Genomic DNA, 25,518 nt, shown 5'->3' on the forward strand with positions numbered 1-25,518 from the left:
TCTAACCAGCTAAAACTGCATAGCTTGCCATTGAGAGTATTTGTCTGGCAAGCTCTCTTGCAGCTTGTCCAATTAGGACCACCCTACCCATTAGAGCTTTGGCTTGCAAGGTTAATGGGAGCTGAGTGGGACTGTCATTAATTCATGCACACTGAGTCGCAATTAGGGAAACCAGATAATAAACATAGTATGCCTTGGTGATCAATGGGGACTATTCTATGACATGCCTGGAGGTTGCTCACAGAAATCCTGCGGGTTGGTGGAAATGCTTCCCTTTACAGACAAGATTTGTCACTGGAGACAATATCGTTAAGTCTTGTAAGAAACTGCCAGAATTAGACCCAAGTTTAATTCACTTTCATTTCACACAGTGACTTACCCTGAGCTGAGCAGCCAGTGTTACTGGCCCACCACGCTCCAGACGCTGGAGGAATGTTGTTACTCCCTTCTTTTTGAGAAACTTAGAGAGAAAAAAAATACAAATCAGCACAAGTTATTATCAACGTGAAAAACATTTGCTCTGAAGTGTTATTGCTATGAAGTGAAAAACGTGATATGTTATGTGATAATTATTACCATCGATAATCAGAACATCACAAAGTTGTGGCCAAACCATTTGATAATTTTTGATTGTTTCAAGGAAGTGAGCATCCTCTGACTTCAGCACAATGGTTTGGACTGAAGCCAGCTAACACGTTTAGTGTTGCTTCCTGGAATACTGGGTTTAGATTCAAAAGTCAGCATCTCAGTTAAATATAATTGTGAAACACGTTGAAAACAAACCTTATAACAATACAGATTTACATATACATAGCAACTTTGATGGTGGAAGGATGCCCTAAAGTGTTAATATTCAACTTATGCATACATTTAATATTCAGCTAATGATCAACATATTTTGTGAAGTCTACATATTTGGTTATGAGAGCTCAGTTGCCAATTTGCAATCAGGGAGGAGTTGGGGATTATTTTCTACCAAATGATGTCTAATTTACCTTGCTGTTGAGATCCAGAATTTTCTTTGGTCCTAATGCTCTTGAAGCAGAAGAGATGCTCTGAGACAGTAGCATTGCCTTGGAGCCTTTAAGGCTCAGACGATGATAAGGAGGAACAAGGGAACCCGTTTGGGTCAATTTTGCTTGAAAGAGCTGGTGCACAACAATGTTTTCACTGGCTGTCAATTCAAAAGAAAAATAAGTTTTGTTAACGATGTTTTTTTTTAAAGAAATCTCAAATTCCAAAGTTGTTTTAAAGGATGTTGAGATTTCAATGCTAAAATTGTCAAACATTTTGTATTGTAGACCAAAATCAAAGGGCATTTCTCCAAAGTAATTGGTGTAGTGCTAACAGTGTGCTCCAGCTGCCTACAAGGTAAACTGTTCCTAAACTTTCTCTGCCCAAGATAGTAAAACCCATTCTTTTTTCCCTTTTTCAAAAGTACTTAAAAAACACTGAAGCACAATTTTTACATTAGAAATTTGTACATTCATTATTAGAAACTGATATGGAAAGAAAAATAAGGTGGAATTGTGCTTTCCACTAAGTACAGCAAATTTGTTGATGTGCATTTATAGACTTTCCTCATGTAAGAGTGCATTACCTACAAAAACAATCAATATACTCGACAGTAATTAATGTAAAGTGCTTTGAGGTGGCCTATAAGGCACTCTAATAATGCAAGTACTTTCTATCACATTGCCAAAGTTGCTACTGGTTGTTTAACAGAAAGTCAAAATCAATACAGATTTACTATTTCCCATGGTCCCCACTTTTGTAAGGATGTAAATATTTACCTTTCATAACAAAAAGGAGGTTTTGAGAGAGTGAATCTTTGTTCTTTTCAATTGCTCCCATCAGATCATAGGTCACCTGTAGTGAGACCGAATATTAAACACAGTTTCAACATGTTGTCTTTATAGAAATGTATTTAAAACATAATTTTGTTCCTTCCTTTGAACTGAATTTGCCTTGACTGCTTAGCAAGTTCACTTGATTATGCTGTCTTGCACAATCAACTTGCCACACAGCTGTATTGTCGTGTGCATTTTGGGCTGAAGCTTCAACTGTGGGACAGACAACTACAAGAAAGCAGCTTTGATCACTTTCCAACAGTCACTACTTTTGCCGACATATTTCTGACCTTTCTTCCAGCTGGTTCACAACATTCTGCGAAAATCAACCTCCTTCATACTGAATTCTCCAATCAATTTCAAAATATTAAAGCACAGAAAATATAGCTTTTAATATAGTTGCATCTCTATTTACTGTGGAGGCTGACAATTTACTTTCAAATAGCAATTTTCTGCCTTCCACTTGTCAAAGTTTTTTGGAAAATATCCTGGACACATCTTTTGTAAACATGCCTGGTTCCAAATTGCACCCATTTGTATGAACAACTGTTCCCTGTTTATTCAGATTTTCAAATGGATGTTTTAAAACAAAATGATCCCAGAAGTGTATTCAAGGACTGAAATTCCATGGATTGCAAGACATGGACTTGCAAAATCCACAAGTGGCCAAGGAATATAAATATCCCCACGTATATCTATGAGAGAAGTCAAATTACATCCATTAGGTGACAATGGAATTTGAATGAGATGTCTCCAACACACAAATACAAATAGAATTGGGATACCAGACCAAGCATTAAACACATTTGGCAATGAAGAGATTTTTTAAAATTAAAAAAAATTATAGCAAGGTTATAATTCAACATTCTGTGAAATACATACAGTATACAGTGTATTAAGGGACTTTAAATAGATATTAAGGGACTTGAAATTATTCTCCACTTAAATCAAAACTTGTACATCAGAAAACCTTTTGAAGCCTGACAGATTCATCAATTAGTCTGGACCAGACAATACTGATTGTTTTGTCTGGAAAATCACTGGAAAGAGAAAAAAATTGAAAGCTTCCTCATTGATTAATGCATCTTCTTTGTCTTTGTCTGGAATTAAAGGTTCAGTTTCTGAGACCACAGCAGCCTTTGGCTGTCTCCCAGATGCATTCCAGTGGCAGAGGTTAGATGACAGTTGAGAAGGCTATTTCTGACACATATACTGATGAGAGGATGAAAACAAATTGATTGGAACTAAAAGGCCATTATGCAAACGGATATTAACAGTCCGGAGACCAATCTCGTGGCCTAATTTCCCCATTGTATGATAATAACTCAGAATGGGTAATACCAGTTATATCAGTCTGCATCAAACAGATTACTGTCCTATCTCCAGGCCATATATAACTAACATACCTCCAAAGACTTCCACTTATGTGCATTGCCTGATACTTGGATTAGAAAACTGGACATCAATCCTTTAAAACTTGGTGACATTTGAGAGGGAATTTTTCTTCCTAGTTACCATTAGATACATTCAGTATAATCTAAACAACTATTCACAGGGCTGATTCTTGATAAGTCTTTTGTAAAGGAGATATTTTTTATGATCACAGTGCATTGTTAGTGCATGTATAAGCGAGACTGGTTTGTGTTACACAATGATAACAAAAATGGATAATTAGAAGATTTATATTAGAACCTGTATATGAGAGGATTAAAATTTGGCACTGTTGAATTATAAAGCTTGATTTGTTTACTATTTTTGTACATTTATTCTGATTTATCAGGAAGCCAATGTCAGCTGAGTAGTACAAATGTTGGTCATCTGAATCATCCGTTTAATGTTTGCTTATTGTAAGTATGATTGTGTATGTGTGCGTGCACGTGCATCAGTGAGAGAAATTAAGATGCATTTTTGTAGGTGAATAAGGTAATTTATTGCCTTCAACACTATCCTTGGATTTGCGATGAGGCATCCTTGAAAAAGAAAGATACAAAAAAAACTTGCATTTGATATAGAGCCTTATCATTGAGATGTCTCAAAGCGCTTCAAAGAATATACTGTAAAGTGGATTGACTGTGTATTTTGTGGGCAAAATGTGGCAGCCAATTGCGCATAGCAATATCCCACAAACAGTCGTGGATTGAGTGACCCAAATGTTTCTTTTTTTTGAAAGGATTATTACCCCCAGAAAGTGATCTGTCAATTGACTAACAACACCGATCGAGACATGCAGAAGTAGAGGCAGATACCTTCAACAAAATATTAAGGTAACTAGTCTACTGCCCATCATACATCGTTAAACTTTGCCAGTTAGCAGCATATTTTCAACAGAATATATGGTCGGGTTCTAAATATTTTTTAACTAAAGCAACTTTGAGTGAATTCTGATGTGTACACTGTTTCGGCACTGGAAGCTGTGTTTTTTTTAGACGCCACTCTTAAGTATTGCAAAGCTATCGGATTTGACAGTTCTTATACTTTTCTGCAGCACTTGCAATCCAAACACATTTGCTTTGTCCACCACATGTTTCTGCTCGAGGGATTTAGCTGTTGATCCTTTGCTACAAACTGTGCTGACTTTCTTAAACACTGTTGGATACTCCTTTCAGAGTATGGGTCAATAAGAAGAAGGGCAGGAAGTACAAAAGGACACTGGGAGTGGGACAAAGTGTATGGTTTAGAGTAGTGGATTTATGAGTATTTGTATTGACACATACTAACTCATCCTTGATTTGGATCTAGTTATATTACAATCACCAAAGCTAGAGAAAGGTGCATTTTGTAACTCACTAATCAGGCATTGGTATACTCTCAACAACAACAAATTACATTTGTGTAGCGCCTTTCATGTCAGGAAGATGTCCCAAGACCCCCTGGCATTTTGGAAATTTAAAATGTTTTAGTTCTAAAACATCACACAACCTGCCTGTATTTAACAGCACAGCAGAAGCATACTTTCCTCTGTTCTCACTCTGCTGTTTTGACAGGCTCTCTATAGGATCAAGATTGTGGAACTCCTAAATATATTCAGTTCCTTATTTAAGAATGCGGCTAAAATGTGACTTACCACCCCCTACCACCAAAAAAATCGGAATAAAACAGAAAAATCGTAATGCTTCTTGACAGATTTAATGCAATGTTTTTCACATCAAATCCGTTTGTAAACATTGCTTTTTCCATCTATTCTTAAAGCGTGCCTATGGAACTGAACACCCTTCTGACTTGCTTCAGTTTGCATTTTGAAAAAAAATGTTTTGGAAAGCCAAAGTGACTGTATTTAAATACTGGAGGCAGCATTTGAGTGCTGCTTCAAAGGATGAGTTAAGACACTTTCCTTCACTTAACAGCACTCAAATGACAATCCCCATGATTATGATAATTATCAGGCCTAACCATTATGCTGAGCCTGAGGGTGTTATTTCACCTTCGCTTTTAAAGCTGAGTTAAGGCAGTTTTGCAACAGGGATTTTTTTTCCCATAGTAGTCTCAGTCTGCTTATGAGTATCCAAACCAAGCTGACATTTCCATGCATTCCACCACTGGGATCAGGCAGCAAGTTTAATGGTTCTGGTGGCCAGCTCAATTGCTGCAGGAAGCAGATGAACAAAATTGGGAGGAGGTGTTGCCCCATGGTAGCCAAGGACTGGGACATCTTCAGGAGTGGATGGTTAAAACAACACCCACTGTATTTTTCAACCCATATTAGAGGGAGGAGACTTTCATCTCATCAGTTTGTGACTGGATTCAAACCAAAATACAAACAGTGAAAGACTACTCTCCAACCCAAACCACCCAAACTTTATCTCTCTATTTTCTATTACAGAATATTTTCTAAATGGTGAGAAACTAAGAACTGTGGAGGAGCAAAGGGATTTTGGTGTCCACACACACAAATCAGTAAAAACAAGCTCACAGGTACAAAATGTAATCAAAAAGGCTAATGGAATGTTTGTCTTTATCTCAAGGGGCTGGAATATAAAGGAGTTGAAATGATGCTTCAACTGTATAGTGCCTTGGTTAGATCCTATCTGGAGTACTGCGTTCAATTTTGGGCTCCGCACTTCACATCCCCTGCCTTGTCCGCTCCACCATTGGCGGGCAGGCCTTCAGCCTCTCTGCTCTCACCCTTTGCAACTCCATCCTACAGTCCCTCCACCTGACCCCTCTCTTGCCTCCTTTGAGACCTGTCTCAAGACCTTCCTCTTGGACCGTACCTTCAGTCACCCTCCTACCCTCCTGATCCTAACCACCAGCTCGGGTGTGGATCCCTGAATTTCCAGCGTCTGGGGACGTCTTCCTGACATGAAAGGCGCTATACAAATGTAATTTGCTGTTGTTGTTAGACAAAGGTATCAAGGGATATGGAGCAACGGTGGGTAATTGGAGTTGAGGTACAGATCAGCCATGATCTTACAGAATTGAGGAACAGGCTTGAGGGGCTGAATGGCCTACTCCTGTTTCTATGTTTCTCTGGTGTATAGTTCCAATAAATAAAAGTGAACTCATGGGGTAATTACTCTAGTATTTTGGGTTTATGAGCAAGAAAATGATGGTGACAGGGATTGTCTGAGGAACTGACTCACCTATTTATGGTAGGAAAGTATTAGCACCAATAATGTGTTTTGTTTTTGCATTTGTGCATCTATGCACTAAAATAGATTCCTACTCAACAAGCCACTAGCTATAATTGAAAGCATTAGAAGCTCAGGACCAGCACTTGATCAGTATATTGCAGTCTTACATAGTGACACAGATAGGTGGCCCATGCTAATGACTCACAAAAGGAAACATCTAACAAAGGTCATCTTCATTGCTATGTATCAGATAAATAGTAAAATTGGAGAAATGAATACGCTGCTTATTCACTCAAACTACTTTTGATCATTGTGTTTCATTAACTAAATCAATATCTATGGCCTGATAGTTGAAAACAAGTCTTAAATAATAAGCTCATTGTTTTGGGAAATTGTTTGTCCATTTACATGAAGTATAATAAAAATAATAATAATCCTTGCATTTGATATAGCGCCTTATCAAGTCTTCAAGATGTCCCAAAGTGCTTCACAGAATATACTGTAAAGTGAATTGACTGTATATTTTGTGGGCGAAACTCGGCAGCCAATTGCGCACAACAGTGTCCTACAAACCGTTGTGGATTGAAGTGACCAATTTATTATTTTTTTTGGAAGGTATTATGACCCCTGGAGAAGCGATCCGCCAATCGAGTAACAACCGGGTTCCTACTTACTGCAAGGTAAACAGATGCATGTGGAGTAAAAAANCTTGCCCAACGTTTCAAACCCAGGTCTCTCGCTGGCGAGGCAAGTGCTCTAACCACTGAGCTACTGGACTCCACATGTTCATAAATGGAAGGGAATTGATCCGTTGAGCGAGTTTTGTCAGGCGTAACCATTGTGTTGGGTCCTCCCAAACCTCCCTAACCTCTGTGTTGGGTCCTCCCAAATATATGAAAATATTCCTCAGTAGCATCCAAAGTGGGACCCAGAGAAGACACCGAATAAATTGATCTAAACAGGAAATTGTAAGATGGATGTTATGTGCAATTAAACACACAGAAAACAACAAGACATTACTTACTGTGAGCAACTGCAGTGTAATGCACTTCTGTGACTAAAATTCTTGGACTGTGCAAGAGAAACCTAGACAGATTTCTGAAGGAAGAGTGAATCGGCAGTTCCCGACAGGCAGTCAAACTATACAGTGCTGACATGACTAACAGCAATGTAAGAAGGCACAGGGGTTTATTAAGAAAGACTTTTGTATTGACGCTGATTTGGTAATCCACTGGAGTTCGGTTGACTGCCTTTGGGAGTTAGGAATAATTTTATAGAGTATTTGTTTCCAGATTTGCCCATGTTTTTTTTCTTTGGTTTTTCACTTCCCTTGGAGTGCATTGAATGTCTGGCACCAGGAGAGAAATATAGTTAGAAATTTGAGTGGGAGGTGAGATTGCGGACTTTATAGGCATTTGGACATGTTACTGTTCTTTCCATTATGTTATCTATGTAGCATAATATGCATGTTTCAGGTGTTTCATTTGGAAGGTAACTCGGTGTGACCATTTAAATGGTTTTACTGAATTTTGACAGCTTTGATTAACAAGTACTTTTGCACTGTGTTCTAATCTAGCCTCGATTATTATGGATTAGATCTTACTATGTCCAATTTCCTTCATTCTTTGACACAACTCGGTTAGATATGATGATGGAGTTTGATATACGGTTGATAGGTTCTAGAGTTCCACATTCAGTCTTTGCAGTTTGCTTTTCTCAAATCGAAAACTGCAATAATATCTTTATAGAGTCCTTCATGTAGACATTAAACAAAGGAGGAGGGGAAGGTGGGAGGATGACATGGTCAAAGCGGTAAATATTTAGGTGGATTTAATGACAGAGAGGGCAAGACAGAATGTAGAGGGACAAAGATTCAGAGGTTTGGGGCATAGTTACTGAAGACTTGGCTATTGATGGTTGGGCAGAAGGAGTGGGGACACAAAGCAAAATTGAGTTTGCCGAGCAGAGAGGGAGGAGAGAAGAACTTATAAGAACATAAGAAATGCTAGATGAAAAAAAGACCAAGGTCCACCTAGTTCTCCTTCCACCTTCCCGATGGTCGCCTGCACATATGTCCCAAATTACCTATGTACTATTTCCCATGAAGTTATTTCCTAAAAGAAAACTATCTAATCTGTGTTTGAAGGAATCAACATTTCCTGCTTCAACGTCTTCCTAGGGAGCCTGTTCCACAGATTTACTATTGGCAAAGAGAAGGTGACAGCTTGTGTTTCAGGATTACTTGACAAGACTTGATTCTTAGACTTTCAATTATTTAGGGATATAAATCTTTTCGGTCTTCAACATTAGTGTTTTGCATACATTGTTAATTTCCAAAACACTGATTGTCCAGTGCCTTGGAATGTCGTCCCGACGTGAAAGGAGTGATACAAATGTAACTTTGTTGTTGTTGTTGATGGCAGATGGGAAAATAACTATTTATCGGATACACTCAAGCAACACCCATATTTAGGCTGCAACAGGCAAAGATGTCAGTGCCATCAGCCTTGTACATATTACCCTATTCATCATCATTGAAATACTGTCAACTGCTTTTCCAAGTCCAGATCATGTTGCAAAAAAATATTAAAACTGCTTTGTGGAGTAAAGCAATCTGCTAATTATTCTTCAATTTTGTCAATATCAACTCTAAATGTTGCTCTTAATTCACCACCTGCAACTGATCGCTCATTTCCGTTAACTTACCCTTCCTGCGTAATGCATGATAGTGAAGGTTGAGCCTTGATCTTTTGATGGAATGTTTCCATTTCCATCTTTTGCAGACATATACACAGTATTGGTGTGAGCCGTTTCCAAGTGAGACTGCAGCCGTTTGCTGAGGTTTTGTTCTGTCAATCGAAATGTCTGGCTTTCTTCATCCAGCATCGATAGCAACCCAGCAGGTTTCTGAAACAATAAAATGGCATCTTGTATGAATTAGAAACCCAAGCAGCCTCTAGTGGGTAATATCGGCTTTGTTGGTTTAAAAGATGTTAAATTTAAAAGCTATTAAAATTGTCAACATTTATAGCTCCCATAAGCTTAAATGTCTGTAATGATCATTTCCCTTATCAGAAAACAGTCAGACTTTTCAAACAGTTCTAAAATATCTAATTAAATCTGCTAACACATATATATTTAGTGCCTAATCTAAAACAGCTAGGAATGGCTACAAATACTTTGATGCTAATTGTGTTTAAAGAACACTTTATTTTAGGAATAAACTGCAGAAGCTTATTTGCTAATATCCATTTTTTTTAGAAGTTTAAAAACACCCACATATTTGTGAAGCCATTTGACATCTGGATTGCATAGTACTTGTGAAAGAATCCGTTGGCTTTGTTGTTTGTTGACCTATCAAATGCGTAGAGCTATCAAATACTACTAAGTTCCATTCCGCCCTATTGTTTAATAATTAAAAATATTTACTGTTGAACATATGAAAATACATTCTTCCTTTCGTGCACAAAATATAAGATTGGGTATTGGAAAAGACCAAGGCGAGACATTCCCCTGTTTGCATAGCATTCAGAATGTGCCAAATTCTTAAATTCCTCCTTCAGTCCAAAGCTATTTTCTTATTGTGCTAAAAATAATCTACAGATAATCAACTTCAAAATTAAGAAAGTTCTGACATCTAGGCAAAATAGTGTTATGTTTAGACCAAAGTGAAATTCCCTCCAAAATGCTCAAGAAGAGTGGTATGATTGCTCAGAATTATAATAATAACAATAATAATTATACTTGCATTTGATATAGTGCTTTTCACATCTTTTAGATGTCTCAAAGCAGTTCACAGAATATACTGTAAAGTGAATTGACTACATTTGTGGGTGAAACGTGGCAGCCAATTGCGCACATCAGCGACCCACAAATGGTCCTGGATTAAAGTGACCAATTTTATTAATGTTTTTTTATCTTGAGGGATTATTATCAGGCATGTGGAGTAAGGAAACTTGCCCGATATTAAATATTTTATTTTGTGCATTTAATATATGAAAAAAATGTACATTATGGATGATCCTGAGTACTTCCAAAGATAAACTACAATTAATTACTGTGGTTTACAAGGAAGGGAGCTCAGCCATAAACTGTAAAGAACAAGCTTGAGAAGCATATATTGCTATTAGAACCTCTGGATTGTATTATGTTCTTGAACATGCAGATAATCTATGATCTTTGGATGTTTTTTATACTGTTTCAGTTTTAGCATGAAAGGGGTTTCAGGAGATTACATAACCTACCGATAATTTTTGACTCATACTGTGGACAAATGCATCTCTCGAACACAAATCTGTCATCAGTCTCTCTCAATTTTTCTTTCCCATCAACTATTTTCTCTCACTCTCTGCATGAGGTTTACAGGGATGAAGGATTCCAAGATTGTGCACAGCAAGGTCCTACAAACAGTAAAGAAGCGAGTGACCATTCTTTGGGGGGGGGGGGGGATTATCATGGGTCTTTAATATCCACCTGAACAGGCAGACTGAGCCTCGGTTTAAGGTCTAATCCAAAGGATGGACCTCCAACAATACAGCACACTCCCAGCACTCCATTGGAATGTCATCTCAGACCAGATTAGCTTCAAGTCCTAAAGTGGGATTTGAGCCCACAACCTTCTGACTCATAGGCAAAAGTGATACCAACTGAGCCAGTCTGACATACACGGGGTGGGGGTGTCCACGCACAACTCCTTTTTTAAAAAAAATGAGAAGGAAAATGTATGTGTTCAATATAATTGACCTATCTAAAATTTAAAATAAAGCAAATCCCCCAAAATCGAATCCGTACTAACATCTATCCCTGTACAAAATGGAGCTATTCTGTTGTCCTCATTACCGTGTTGACAAGGTCTGGTCAATAAACACATACGTGTAGAGATAAATAGCTGCCAAAAACAAATAACAAATCTGGTCTAACTTGCATTATATACCATTCAGACAGAATAAGTCTTGGAATGCTACACAAGAAGGGTCTCTTGCTGAGCTAAAGAGAAAGGAGGGGGAAATGTGTAGTAGGGCATGATATTAGATGCAGCTGAAGAGGTAGGTATGAAAATATGATAAATGAGATTCCACTGTAAGATGTTTATTGAAAATTAATAAACAATATACAGAGAATGATCCATAAGTAATTAATCTTAAAGATAAGGTTGACAGATGTAAGACAGGCTGGCATGACTTTCGGTTACAATAATCATCTCTATACTGTGAAATCAGTGGGTGGAGATTGTCACAGTAATTATTTGAATTAACCACACAAAGAAGCTTTCCCTGTTATGAATAATATGCCTTTGGCATCAACTAATGAGCATTACACCAGATTTTCTGTACTCCTGAAGCGTAGACATTGAATCCAGTTGAACCATGTATGCCGTGTACAAGATACAAGTTTACAATTTGCTAGTTATTCTGGGGTGGTGGTGGCTTCTGGTAGTGTTGAGGGGGGAATAGACTGAGTCTTTGTTCAAACTACACCAACAACTTGGATTTATATAGTACCTTTCACGTGGGATCGCATCTCAGAACACTGAAACTGCTAATTTTCAGAAGCAGCTATTTTGTTTGGAGTCACTTGGGCACTAATGCCAGCATTGTGGTCCCAGTGCTCATGATCTGTACTGTGGCAGGATCTCTCCCAGTATCCAATGGTAACCAACATGTTGATTCTGCAGATGTCTATTTTCCTTACTCCAGTTCTGCCGATGTTCTACTCAGCTATCAGACTCCTGGTGATTGAAGCTGTTTCCTTTCACCCAACCACTCTAACTCTCCAAACAACAGCCCTTCCCCTAGCAACCAGCGACTGATGATCATATCCAGTGACATTCTAAATGACCAGCTTTCCATCAAAGATGTAGGGGGTAATCATGCTGCAAGGAAGAATTCCAGGCAGCGGGGAGTGAAGCAATGAAATACATGGCAGAGATCCACAGAAACAGCCCTCCTCCACCTTCTTAAAACGCAAACTACAAGTTAAAACTGACCAAGAGATTAAATTACCTCAACTGATTACCTTGGCTCCTGGCTACTGTCTCTTCAACTTCAGTTACCAGCTACTTCACAAATTTCAGTCTTCACAGACACTTAGACATAATTTTTGTGTTGGAAAGGTACAACACCTAAAAGATCATCCTTCAGTTGTTTCAGATGAAGATGATAAAGAAACCACTGCATATTTGCAGTCTATTGATAAGTATATCATTTGTGGCTGCTGGTGGTGTCAGTGTTGTTGTAAGGCTACCATTACATTTATTCCTCTTTTGTTATAGTTATTTTCTGGGGAGTTTATATCTCTGTGTACTTATTTAACATTTACACACTTGGCTACACTTTGTAAGCGATGTAGACAACTGTATTAATGGCATTATCTACTCTTCACTTTTAATTAGACAACATATTATTATATCTGCAGTTTCATATTTAATGCCCTTCTGTATGCAGAAATGAATTTGATAAATAATTTGTATGGTAATTATGCATGTAAGTTCTATCTATCTGCTAATAATTGTCTTTTTTAAATTAATTATGTGTGCTGAAACTGTGCCTTTGAAAATTATTATTCTGGTTGGATCTTTTGTGAAGATGAATTGAACCTAAGACCTGTGTGTCCAATTTTCAAACCATCTTATATTGTTCAGAGCTACTGTGCAGCAGATTGACAAGCTGGCATGTTCTCGTGATGCTATTTCAGTATCATTATTTCAGCAGGGAATCGACATAAATAAAAATTGTAAACTGATATTAACTCTTTCGAACCTGGCTCCAGGAATTTTTGGCCAGGTGTACCTTCCAAAATCTGGTTTATACCCCAGTAAATTTTCATGTCTTGATATAAAATTGTACTTGTAAACTGTGTTGTGGAATATGATTTTCACAAATATATCTTGAATTGTTCTCAAATGGTAAAACCTAATAAGGAGAATATAGAATACACCCTGAATACACAAAATTCTCCCAAGGAGGCTGGTCATATTATTACGATTTCTTTTTGACCTTGCAAAGGAAAAGCTTGATCTCCAACAGCTTATCACCTTCTGACAAAATGCATTGAGTATGGCAAAGCTTATAATTGCTCCTTTATTTGAAAATGCAGGTGTAGGGACAGACTATTTCCTTCCTGGTATTTTTAGTACGAAGAATAATCATGTATACACTCATGCTGTACATTCATCTTAATGACAGCTTCATTCTGGCAGCTGAAACTTTAATAAATTTGTCATTAGCAGGATTTATATGTGGCATTTAATATCATCACTCCGTGCTGATCTGTACACTTATATGCATATATATTACAGACAAAATATGAATTATTGATGAAAATGTAAAAGCAAAAGACTGGGTGGCACAGCATGTTAGTGCATCTTCTTTTTATCTCTGGGAAGCAGGGCTCAATTAAGGCCAGGCTAGCGGCAATCTCCAGACTATACTCTCCTTGCAGCCATTGCACACATTGTGTGGCAGCCTGGCTCAGTAATAGCACCCTTGCCTCTGAGTCAGAAGGTTGTTTATTCAAGCTTGATGTCGGGACTTGAAATCACATAGTGTAAGCTGACACTCCAATGCAGTGATGGCGGTTGGTTGCAATGTCAGAGGTTCCGTCCTTCAGATGAAAGGTTAAACTGAGATCCCATCTGCTTGTTCAGATGGACCTTAAAGATCCCAAGGAGATTATCCTGGTGTCCTGGCCAACAAATCCCTCAAATAAAATTGGTCATGGTTGTTTGTGGGACATTGCTGTGCACAAACTGGTTGCCGTGTTTCGTCCACAAAATACAGTCAATCCACTTTACAATATATCCTGTAAAGTGCTTTGAGATGTATCGATTACATGATAAGGCATTATATCAAATGCAAGGATTAATTCTAAAGATTCAATGTAATATACACTTGAGTTTTTCTGTTGAGTAAAAAGCCATGGTCTCACAATGCAGCAGTTGACTTCCAAGATTTATGAGTTAGAAGTTAAATGAATTGAGAACAGTGTTGGGTGGGGGTGGGGAAAAAGGTGGCGAGGAAGAGGACCTAAATGGGACAATGTCTTCCTTCAAGCTTCCAGATTGGTGGCTACCTGTTGCTGGCAGCAAGTTCACAAAGTTGGTGGAAATGTCTGTAGTTTACACTTAGCATGGCTTTCCTTCACGGGCTTGTTGTGGTTCTTTGTGGTCCATTTAGAGGCATAGCATGTGAATTATACTCAAGTATTAAATACAACCAGCTGACATGGAGAGAGATCACATCTACAACAACAGCAGGTTGTGATGTCTGGAGCAGCCACGATGTTCCGTCAATTGGGTCCTGGGTGAGAGGAGTTTCAGAAGCAACTTATAACACCATTGCTTAAGGATAACTCTAGGAAATAGTCTGAGTCAGAGGGAAAGAATGAAAACCAGCTGGGTTCTGAAGCCTGTGTAGAACGGCTGCTCTAGACTGGAGCCTGCAAATTGGGTTTAGGGACCCTCTTAAACTATGTAGAATAAGGCAAATACATTAACAAAATAATAATGACTCACATTTATTGAGTACCCTTCACATCGAAAATGTCTTGGAGAGCTTTCATGTGGACATTGTTGGATACCAAGAATGAGAGAATGGAGGTAATTGTAAGTTTGTTTGAAGAGCTGTGTTTTTAAGCGATATTGAAAGACAGGCAGAGAGAGGATGAGATAGAGGGGTAGCAGAAGAGATTTGATAGACTGGGGGTCGAAGTACTGAAGGCTTGGCCACCAATGGTGGGACGGAGGGCAAGGGGCATACAGAGCAGGACAGAGTTTCTTGAGTGAAAGGGATGAGCAAAAGAGTTGAGTAGCAGATCACAGAGGAAGGAGTTGATAAGGCATAGAGGGAATTATAGGTGTGGGTGAGAACTTGGAAATCGATCTGTTAAGAGCCAGGAAGCCTTTGTAGCCTCGCGAGACTGGACTGCCGGCATATGGAGTTTGGTGTAGGTGAGGACATGGGCAGTGGAATTTTCTTTGAATTTGAGGATGGTGGAAATAGAGAGAGATCAGTGAGGAGTGTGTTTGAGAAATTGTTGGGACTAACAAGAGTTGTGAATGAAGGATTTGGTGGTATTTTGTGTGAAACAAGGATGAAAGAGGGCGGTGAAGGTGAAGAAAAACAGTTTTGCTCAGGACTGAATAAAGAAAAGCTAAAGATCAAACCAAACTGCAAGATTGTACACTGATCCAGAGAATTTGAGAGAGAGGCCAGGGAGATTTGAATCAGAAATGAGAACACATTGGCAGATTTCAGTGATGTATTACCATACTGGTGGAAGCTAAAAAGAAAGAAATTAGGCTAAATAGTTCAAACAAGGTAAGGGGAAATGGAAATGGAAAAGATATGAAGGAATAGAATAAAACTTTGAGAAAACTATGAGGGCACAGCATAGGAGAGTTGGAAACCAGAGAAATGGGTGAAGGGCAAGAGAAAAAGCACAGAGTAAAAGGTGAAGCAATAAATAAAAGGGGATGGAACTTGGAGGGATATTAAAAGTCCAAAAATTACTGAACAAGTGTAAAAAGACCTGATGGATCAAATAAAGTTAATGAAGAAAATTAAATCGAAAGTCTAAGAGAAAAATAGGCAGTGGATCTCAAAAGGAAAGAAAATAATACAAAAATATATTAAATGTTTCATAAAATCAATTTTGAATCTCAGAATTACTCCAATATGATTTATTTTGAAACCCAAGAAGTTGTGTTTCCCAAACAAATAATGAATTAGTAGCATATAAAGATTACAAAGGGATTTCAAAAGTTGGTGTTTTTAATGGCAAGCGATATACCAGGTGGAATTACCTCTACAAGCTATATTTATAGTTTGTTCCTCCCATTATGCACACTGTTGACGTGTACTACCCTTTGTGTCTCCAGTAATGCCAAACCTCACAGTGAGGATTACCTCACAACTGTGCAACAGATTGCTACCAAATGCTCTGGGGATGCTATTGGCATTAAAATAACAGATGACTGATAATCAGCCCTGTTGGGAGATTTCATCCAGCTTTACTGCAACTTACTGTTCTTTCCAAATACAAAAGCAAAAAAAAGTATGACTCAGAAACTCAAAATGCAAAGAGTGCATGAAAATTAAATGTAGCTTAAATAAATCATAGGTTTTACGCTGATTCAATGAAAGATACTTCATAACGAATCAACATTAAGATAAAAAATTAGCTCATGAGCAGATGGTATAATGTCCAATTTTTTAATTTTAGGCTTCTTCAATGGGTTTATCGAGTGAGTAGCACAGCAATACAGATTGGAAATGGGAAAGTTTCCCAGGCAGTGCGCTCAATGGAACCTTATGCGATTTATCGAGCAGTACCTCAATGCACACTCTGGGGTCCCCAAGCCTTGGCTCTTTCCAACCTGTGCCTAATACTTTCCAGAATTAGTTAAGCAGGATACGTGCCTCCAGGGAGAAAGTGCACATTTCATTCCAATAAAAAAATCATCTCTGGAATTTTGATGTATTGGTGGGATGCTTGGAATTCTGTTGGTTTGGATTCTCTTAAGCATGGTGATGGGCTTCCCCACGTCAGACACCCGGTCAAAAAGCACTTTAATCAAGCACCATTCATGTCAGGAGATTGTCACAGGTAGTCTGGAAGCTTCACAAGAAATACTGTAAAGTCAAGTGACTGTGTGTTCTATAGCAAAAACATCAATATAATCCTTGCATTTGATATAGCGCTTTTCACGTCGGGAGGACGTCCCAAAGCACTTCACAGAACACACTGTAAAGTGAATTGACTGTATATTTGTGGGCAAACGCGGCATGAAGTGAATAGACATAGACAGAATGGTAAAATGGGCAGACACATGGCAGATGAATTTCAATGTGGAGAAATGTGAGGTATTGCGTTTTGGAGGAAAGAATGAGGGGAGGCAATATAGGCTAAGCAATACAATCTTAAGGGGGGTAAAGGAACAGAAAGACCTGGGGGTTCAAGTAAATGAATCCTTGAAGGTGGCAGGTCAGGTAGATAAAGCTGTAAAAAGGGCATATGGGATATTAGGCTTTCTAAATAGGAGCATAGAGTACAAGAGTCAGGAAGTTATGATTAACCTATATAAAACACTGGTTAGGCCTCAGTTAGAATACTGTGCCCAGTTCTGGACACCACACTATAGGAAGGATGTTAAGGCATTGGAAAGGGTGTCGAGGAGATTTACAAGAATGGTACCAAGAATGAGGGACCTTGATTATGAGGAAAGGCTCGAGAGGCTGGGATTATTCTCATTGGAGCAGAGAAGGTTACGAAGAGACCTAATAGAGGTTTTCAAAATCATGAGAGGATTTGATAGGTTAGAAAAGGAAAAACTGTTTCCACTGGTGGGTGTGTCACTGACTCGAGGTCACAGCTTCAAAATAGTTTCTAAAAGAAGCAGAGGGGATGTGAGAAGAATCTTTTTCATGTAGTGAGTTGTTCGAATCTGGAATGCATTGCCTGAAAGGGTGGTGGAGGACGATTCGATAACAACTTTTAAAGACGCGGTGGATGGGTATTTGAGGAGGACGGGTTTGCAGGGTTATGGGGATAGGGCTGGGGAGTGGGATTGACTTTACATTGCTCTTTTCAAAGAGCCGGCACAGACTCGATGGGTCGAATGGCCTCTTTTTGTGCTGTACGTTCTATGATTCTATGAATATTCAATTTTATGTCAAGTGAGGACAAGATATCACCAATATTCACTGCCAAGACTCAAACAGAAATTATAAGCACTTGCTTATGATACTGTGGGGAGTCAGGATCCTGTGAGTCGGGGTTGAATCTAAGTAATCTTTATGAATCCTAGGATTTCAGAATTTTAATGCCCCAATTCCTGGAATCCTGGAAATCTTTCTGCAGAAAATCACCAGGGAGCTCAGCCAAGAGTGCACACGCTACATAGCAATCTCTCCCCAAACCAGTCCACTGACTCATTTCTCCCCCAGGACCCCCTCTCCACCCATCTTCTTTAGCAATGTGGCCTGACAACAAGGATTTACTGAGGCATGGAGGGAGGGAGAAGAAATAGGCAGATTTATTGACAAGAAGAGAAAGTGATATGTATAGAAACATGACAGAAAGAAAGTCAGCAGCACATACAGATATTGAGAGATAGAGAGAGAGACACACACACACACGCAGTATATGTTATACAGAGAGTGAGTAAAAGTGGGACACATCACAGAAGGACTGAAAGACAGTTAGTGGCACAAACAGAGAGGGGAAAGAAGGATACAAAGAAACAGAGAGACGGATGTAACTCAAAGTGAAACTGAATGAGGGTCATTGGCACATTTTGGGGGAGACGGAGAAAGAATGCAGAGTGAGAGAAAGAGAGACAGTGACATACAGGAAAGAGACTGAGAGAAAGTGAGAAATTAAACGTTGACAGTGAAACCTTCAAGTCCCTCCTCAAGACCCTCCTCTTTGACCATGCTATCGGCCAGCCCCCTTCCCCTCCCTTTCCTTCTCCCTCCCTGACCCCAGCTCGGGTCTGAAATGCTGTACACTGTCAAGCGCCTTGGGACGTCCTCCCGACACAAATGTAATCTTGTTGTTGTTGAAACAGTTGAACATAACACTAATAGAAATAAACTACTGAGAGGTTTGTGCGTATGGAGGGGGGAGAAAGCAGACAACAACAACAACAACAAAATTACATTTATAGAGTGCCTTTCACATCAGGAGGATGTCCCAAAGCACTGAACAGTCAGGTGTCGGGGCCCGAGCATGGGCTGAAAACCCAGCCACCTATGGTAGGGTGGGTCGGGCGGAAGACATGGAGCAGGCCGGAGCCAGTGGAGTTGGGTGAGGGTGGGAGTGATGGGGTCATGGAGCCTGGTGCGTGAGAATACATGAGCTGCAGAGTTTTGGATGATCTGCAGCTTGCGAAGGGAAGAGTTGGGAAGACCGATGAGGAGGGAGTTCCCGTAATCGAGCCTTGATGTGACAAATGAATGGGTAAGGGTTTCAGCAGCCTAAGGGGTGAGGCAGTGGCGGAGTCTGGCAATGCTGCGGAGGTGGTGGTAGGCAGTGCCGGTCATGGCATGGATGTGGGAGAGAAAGGACAGTTCAGGGTCGAACAAGATATCCAGGTTCCTGACTGGCTTAGTGAGGTTCAGTGTGCAGCTGTGGAGGCTGATGCTGCCAGCGCCTGAGGTGTGGAGGCACTGGTGTGAGCCAATCAGGAGGGCCTTGGTTTTGCTGATGTTGAGTTGGAGAAAGTTGGCCCTCGTCCAGGACTTGATGTCGGACAGGCAGTCAGTCAGGACGCCAGTAATCCTGGAGTTCAGGGTTGAGGCACAGAGGTAGAGTTGGGTGTCATTCGCATACATGTGGAAATTTACCCCATGTCCGTGGATGAAGTCACCGAGAGGGAGCATATAGAGGGTAAAGAGGAGGGAACTGAGGAGAGAGACCTGAGGAACACTGCACAAGACTGTGCAGGGGCTGGAGGAGAAGCCATTTTCCGTGACGAAATGTAGGCAGTGTGAAAGGTAGGACCTGAACCATCAAGGACAGAATCTTGAAGGTTGAAGTGGGAGGAGAGGCAGTGGAGGAGAATTGAATGGTCCACGGAGTCAAAGGTGGCAGAGAGGTCGAGGAGGAAGAGAGAGCCCTGGACACACATGGTCAGGATGTTGTTTGTGACCTTGACCAGAGCAGTTTTGGTGCTGTGGGTAGCAAGGAAACCCGATTGGAGGGGTTCATTGAGGGAGTGGGAGGAGAGGAAAGAGCGAAATTGGGAGGCAACGGTTCTCTCAAGGACCTTGGATAGACAGGAGAGAGTGAGACAGAAAACAATGCAATGACGGACAGAAAGTAACTCTGCTGCTGTTTTATTTTAAAAGTCAAGATAGAGAGACAGATATAACTTCCAGTTTGCAAAGGCCATTTCAAAAGAAAAGGGAGCAAAAAACCTTTTAAGAGTTTTGCAGAAGTTTAGTTTCAACTTGCGGTTCCTTAATACAATCCCCAAATCCTGGGATTCTCTTCTATAAATCCTAAGATTTTGGGAGCAGCATTATCATACAGGATCCCAGGATCAGGATTCCCAGGATTGCAACCCCTCCCTGTGATCTTATACCCCAAAAAAGGAAAAAGTAGTTGAATGATTTCAGGAAGGAAGAGAAAAAGGAAAAAGAATGACATTTTAAAACTAAATAATAAGAACTTCCTGGGCAGTTTGTCTAGTTGTTTATTATTTTACTGTGGGTTTCCACTAAGGTCACTTGGCATTTGACCAGTGAGCAGAACTCGGCTGAGGCTGAGGATGATTGGGAGGCATGTGTATAACATACTATTAGTTTGCATGTTCCTGCTGTAACTGTGACATGGATAGCAGAGGTATAATAAGACTACAAGATAAAACAAGATGTATGCCACAGGACTGGACTAATTTAGAATTTTCCCAGACAGATTTTTGGTTAAGCCCTGCCTCAAGAACAACAATGTGGTGCAATGGATGATATAACCAACAGCACTAATTTCAACTTCTCTCTTAAACCCTTTAATTTGCACTACGCACAACCCAGCTCATTGCAACTTTTAAAAAGCAGCAAAAATGTAATAAAGTGGCAAGAGCAAAACATTATCTCTCAACGGCTGTCTATTTTGTGCTCTGCCATTGATTCACACTTTGGCAACTTTTGATAATTGCAATCAGACACTTTGTGAATATCCCAAATTCAGCCACAAACAGAAGTGGTAATTAGCACTTCCCATACCTGTTACAAATGTCATAAATTAGATTGTAATTTATCACTGTCCGATATAAGATAGAGATCAGAAACTGTAAAGTATGATATGGTGTGGAAGAAAATGTACATCTCTGGGATTTTTAATTTGAGTATTCCCTGTACATATACACAAACACACAACCTCTTATTCCACATTAACCCTTGTAGGCACAATTACATTGCATCAGCACAATGAGGAATCTCATTATGATTTATTCCACCCAACACAAAAATCTTCTCTTACAGTCTATCAATCATAATATCAATTAAAACAATATTCAAACAAGGACAAGTTCAGCGTTTTGAAAATACCACTATCAGAATTACAACCAGTATGGAGAAATCCATTTTTCTACTTGCAAAACCATTTCCAGTTTGACAAAGTCCATGCATTTTTACCACTTAAAAATCTGTATATTTTGTATTACCTTGCATAAAGCACAGCTGACAAATACTAATAACAGGGGCATCATGTATCAGGCCTTGAAGACGACAATAATTCACACATCTGTTGTTGAGACAAGAGTAAATTAACTTGATCGGTCCATGGGTAATGATTCTTTTTAACAGTGTGATAATATTGCATCTGGAACTGCTTCTCCTCATCTGACTACTGCTATCAAGTCTACTATATTCAAGCTCTTTTTAAAGACCTAAAATTGCAGAACATCATCAGGGTTCAAAGAAGTAAGAGAAGAGTTAAATCGAGAAGTGTTGGCATTTTTTTCCCTGTGCAGCGCTGTCCAAATTTTTTTTGCAATATGTCAGAGGAAATATAGTTTGCAAGACATAATAGAGTATTATGAACGCTTAAAATAATGCCCAGTTAAATTAGAAAAATAAATTCATTTAAAAAGTGGGTATATTAAGCCTTTTATGTTTCACTTGCCTTTTTTTATTCTTGACGTAGACTAGGCATTCATATTTCCCATTGGTATATGCTCTATTTTAATTAGATGAGATTTTAACCAATTTCAAATTCAGATCAAATTCAAATGGGCTGGTTGAATACATTTAGAAATTTGACCCACTTAGAATTAATTGAAAATGACTGTCCAGTTAAGAAAGAAATACACAGCTGTACATATTGTAATACATTGCTTGCTATTTTTGAATATAGGCATATTGGTAAACTGGAACAGGAGGAAGCCACTCAGCCCATCAAGCCTGTTCTACCAGTCTATCAGATTTGGCAGACCTTTTAATCCAAAAGCCCTGCTCTTTTGTCATACCCTTAATACTTCTATTGCCCAAATATCTGTTTATCTCTATTATTTCTGTGGAAGTCCAATGATGCATTGACAGCCCTAATCTAAATGAGATAATGGGATAAGATATACATTTCATAATAAATTTGAAGCGATAATTATCGCCAAGTGATAACTATTAAATGGTTTATCAACACAAAATAACAAGAGATTTTATCACCAATAATATTTAATGTCAATTTACTTCATATCATTTAATAGTTATCAGCAGTGATAATTCTCACTTTTAACTGATTTTACTCCAACCTTTGTCCATGACTCTCTGGGGTGATGTAAAAAGAATGAAATTCACACCTACTAACACAACCCATTAAACCCCCATATTCTTACTTTATCTGTATTCTCAAGCCACTAAAAAGTTGTTTTCCGATCAATTTGTGGGTTTTTTGTAAGAGACAACTACAATCAAGATATCTGAGAAAACTAGATCATCACAATACCTAATGTTAGCTCATGACTGAGTACAACACGGAGTGAATTTGAATCATTGTTAAATTTACCACAAATATCATTAACATTCAAAACGATCAACCATAAATGATAATTTCACCATCTCATCACAAATATTTAAAGTGTACCTGGAAAAAGAAATCCAGGACTGCCTGGTGGTTGCCAGGAGAGTAGATTGTTTCCGTGGTGACACCTTCCTGCACACATTCGACTTGCTGCAGCTGAAAGAGCACCTCATTGAGATACTGATGGATCTTCTCATTGGTCATATTGATACAAAGCTGAAAGGTACAGAGAGATTTATTTACTTCAAACATTTGGCCACAAATATAAAGCATGTGTGATGATAAGGATTAATTAACATCCATCTCCTGGACACAGTGAGTCTGTGTCCTGTTGTTGCATGTTCCAGATATGGAAGTATGTGGAAAGGATTACCAATAACCCAAGTTTTAGTGGTGGATTATGATGTTGAATTACATCTATGTGGTGAAAATTTGATATTTCTTAATAAGTTTGATAGGCTTTTGAATGTGAAAATAAACATCAAATTATTCTGTCCATTACTAAAGACTTAATGCGAGTGTGAATCCCTTCCCTCCACTCCCAAACTTAGGTGCAATAGCTGGGCCTGAAGCTAGCGCTAAGACGTTCAGTATCATCCTCAATTTGAGTTAAGCCAGATTGCATGAAGTGACACTGAAACGCTATTCTCTGTGAGAAACTATACCCTTGTAATTTTAGGACTGCCTTTTGATTCAATCATATTGATAAAATTCAGGGCGATCACCCTGGTTTTGCCTCAATAGTTAAGCCAAAATGTTGTTGTCCCCCTTAGTGTGGTTTATGGTACGTGGTATCTCATGAAGCAATACTGGAAACGGGCTATGGGACTGCAACAAGAATTGATGAAGTCGGGGGGGTTCAAAAAATGGGTTGACTCGGTTAAGTGATCTCACCAGTTAGGTTCAATGAGTCAAGAGTCAGATGTGGTCACGTTCCAGGTACAACCATTGAAAAGTGTTTTACAGAGAGGTAATATCCATCTCCAGCAAACATGGACACCAGTCCACATGCTATGATCAAGTTATGTTTTCATTGTACACTAGGTGCTCCGACATCCCTATGGTCTGTTTGGGTGAATTGTGGCCATGTATTAAGCTGAAAAGTTCCTGAAATATTTTACCTTTAAAACTATAAGACTCTATAGTAATGTATAATTGTGCTTCAGACTAACAATGATTCCAAAATGAATACTTGTAATTCATTGATCACAAATTTACACACTGAATATTAAAGTGTCATACATTAAAAAAACATTTTCGTCTTCTATTTTCAGCGATCACAGATCACTTGCAACAGACCTTCAGCAAGAAGTGTAGGACAGCCTAAGTGCTGGAAACAACCAGTGATGCTTTAAGCATTATAAGGTAAGATTGAACTGAGCTGAGTTAATGAATCAATTTACATAAGACTGTTAAATGTCGTTGTTAATATTTTTACGAATATTCAAAAATCCTGACCAAGGGGTGTATATTCATTAAGAAATTAATATACTCAATTCAATTATAAAGATGCAATGAAAAGATAACTATTTTTAGCAATTATCAGCATGCGATAAACTCTAAGAGTAATGTCAAGGGAGTTTTTCTACATCTCTTACACACTACATCTGACCTGAGTGTCCTTGATATTGATATGGTGAAAAGGAAGAGAAAATATTCCATTTCTCACCACTAACATTCTTCACATGTCTGAGCCCACTCCAAATATAAACAGCTTGAATCTTTCCAGCACAAATACAAAGACTCCACATAGATGATGGGTTGACCTTAGGACTTAATAAACCTATTTATTTTCTAAAAACACGATGCAAAATGATACCTTATGTGGACATTGTCAAAAGGGCAGTGTCTTCACTTCTCTTTCCCATACCATGTATTTTAATGAAAATAGTTTTGTTTTTGTGTTTTCGTTATGTCGAAGCACTATGCAACATTTTAGTTCAAATGTTCAATAGTACATCCCTCAGTAACAGCACTGCTTCACTCTCCCTGGTCCAGGGAGGCTTCTTTTTGTTGATCAGTCTGGAAATGGAACACCATGCATATGTGGGAACCTCTGTAGTTTGGTTTGGATACTCTTAAGCATGGTAATGGGTTTCCAAACCTGCCAGACCAATTAACCAAATAATAATGCAAGGCCTTCTCACCAACTAGGGAGAATAAGGGACTGTAATCTGCTGTTATATTAGGGCCAAGTAGGAATATTACTAGAAATTTCACAAATTCAGAGTGTTGATAATATTTTTAACCCCTTTGCTTAGAACGATATCATCTGTTTGCAAATCACTGAAAGAAAGCTGGCTGTTGTTTTGTCTCTATTGTGATTTGTGTTCTCGCAACTAGGCTGTTTTGGACAGTACTCAGACTTCTCTATTGTCAAACGCATTGCCAAATGCTCGTTCAGAAGATGTAATCCTATCATCAGTACTTATGCAGTACTCACAGCACTCATTGGCACTGCCCACCTGTTCATAGGCATTTTTCTGGAATTCTTCAAAGCCAAATATGTCCAATATTCCAATTTCAAGTGTTGAGCCACTGCAACATGAAAGGAAGCAGAGAAATATATGAAAGCC

General features: G+C 38.9%; 1 protein-coding gene across 1 annotated transcript in view; it reads right to left on the minus strand.

Moving 5' to 3' along the window:
- Positions 1-25,518, minus strand: part of myo16 (myosin XVI) — a 247,081-nt gene that overhangs the window by 74,643 nt on the left and 146,920 nt on the right. The window contains exons 21-26 of the mRNA XM_042334636.1: positions 25,408-25,480; positions 23,006-23,158; positions 9,128-9,328; positions 1,794-1,869; positions 996-1,174; positions 380-460 (exon numbers count right to left, since the gene is read on the minus strand). Coding sequence (XP_042190570.1) covers positions 380-460; positions 996-1,174; positions 1,794-1,869; positions 9,128-9,328; positions 23,006-23,158; positions 25,408-25,480 — 763 coding nt within the window. The remainder of the gene's footprint in view (positions 1-379; positions 461-995; positions 1,175-1,793; positions 1,870-9,127; positions 9,329-23,005; positions 23,159-25,407; positions 25,481-25,518) is intronic.

Source organism: Callorhinchus milii, unplaced genomic scaffold (assembly GCF_018977255.1).
Source record: "Callorhinchus milii isolate IMCB2004 unplaced genomic scaffold, IMCB_Cmil_1.0 Scaffold4, whole genome shotgun sequence".
Classification (NCBI taxonomy): domain Eukaryota; kingdom Metazoa; phylum Chordata; class Chondrichthyes; order Chimaeriformes; family Callorhinchidae; genus Callorhinchus; species Callorhinchus milii.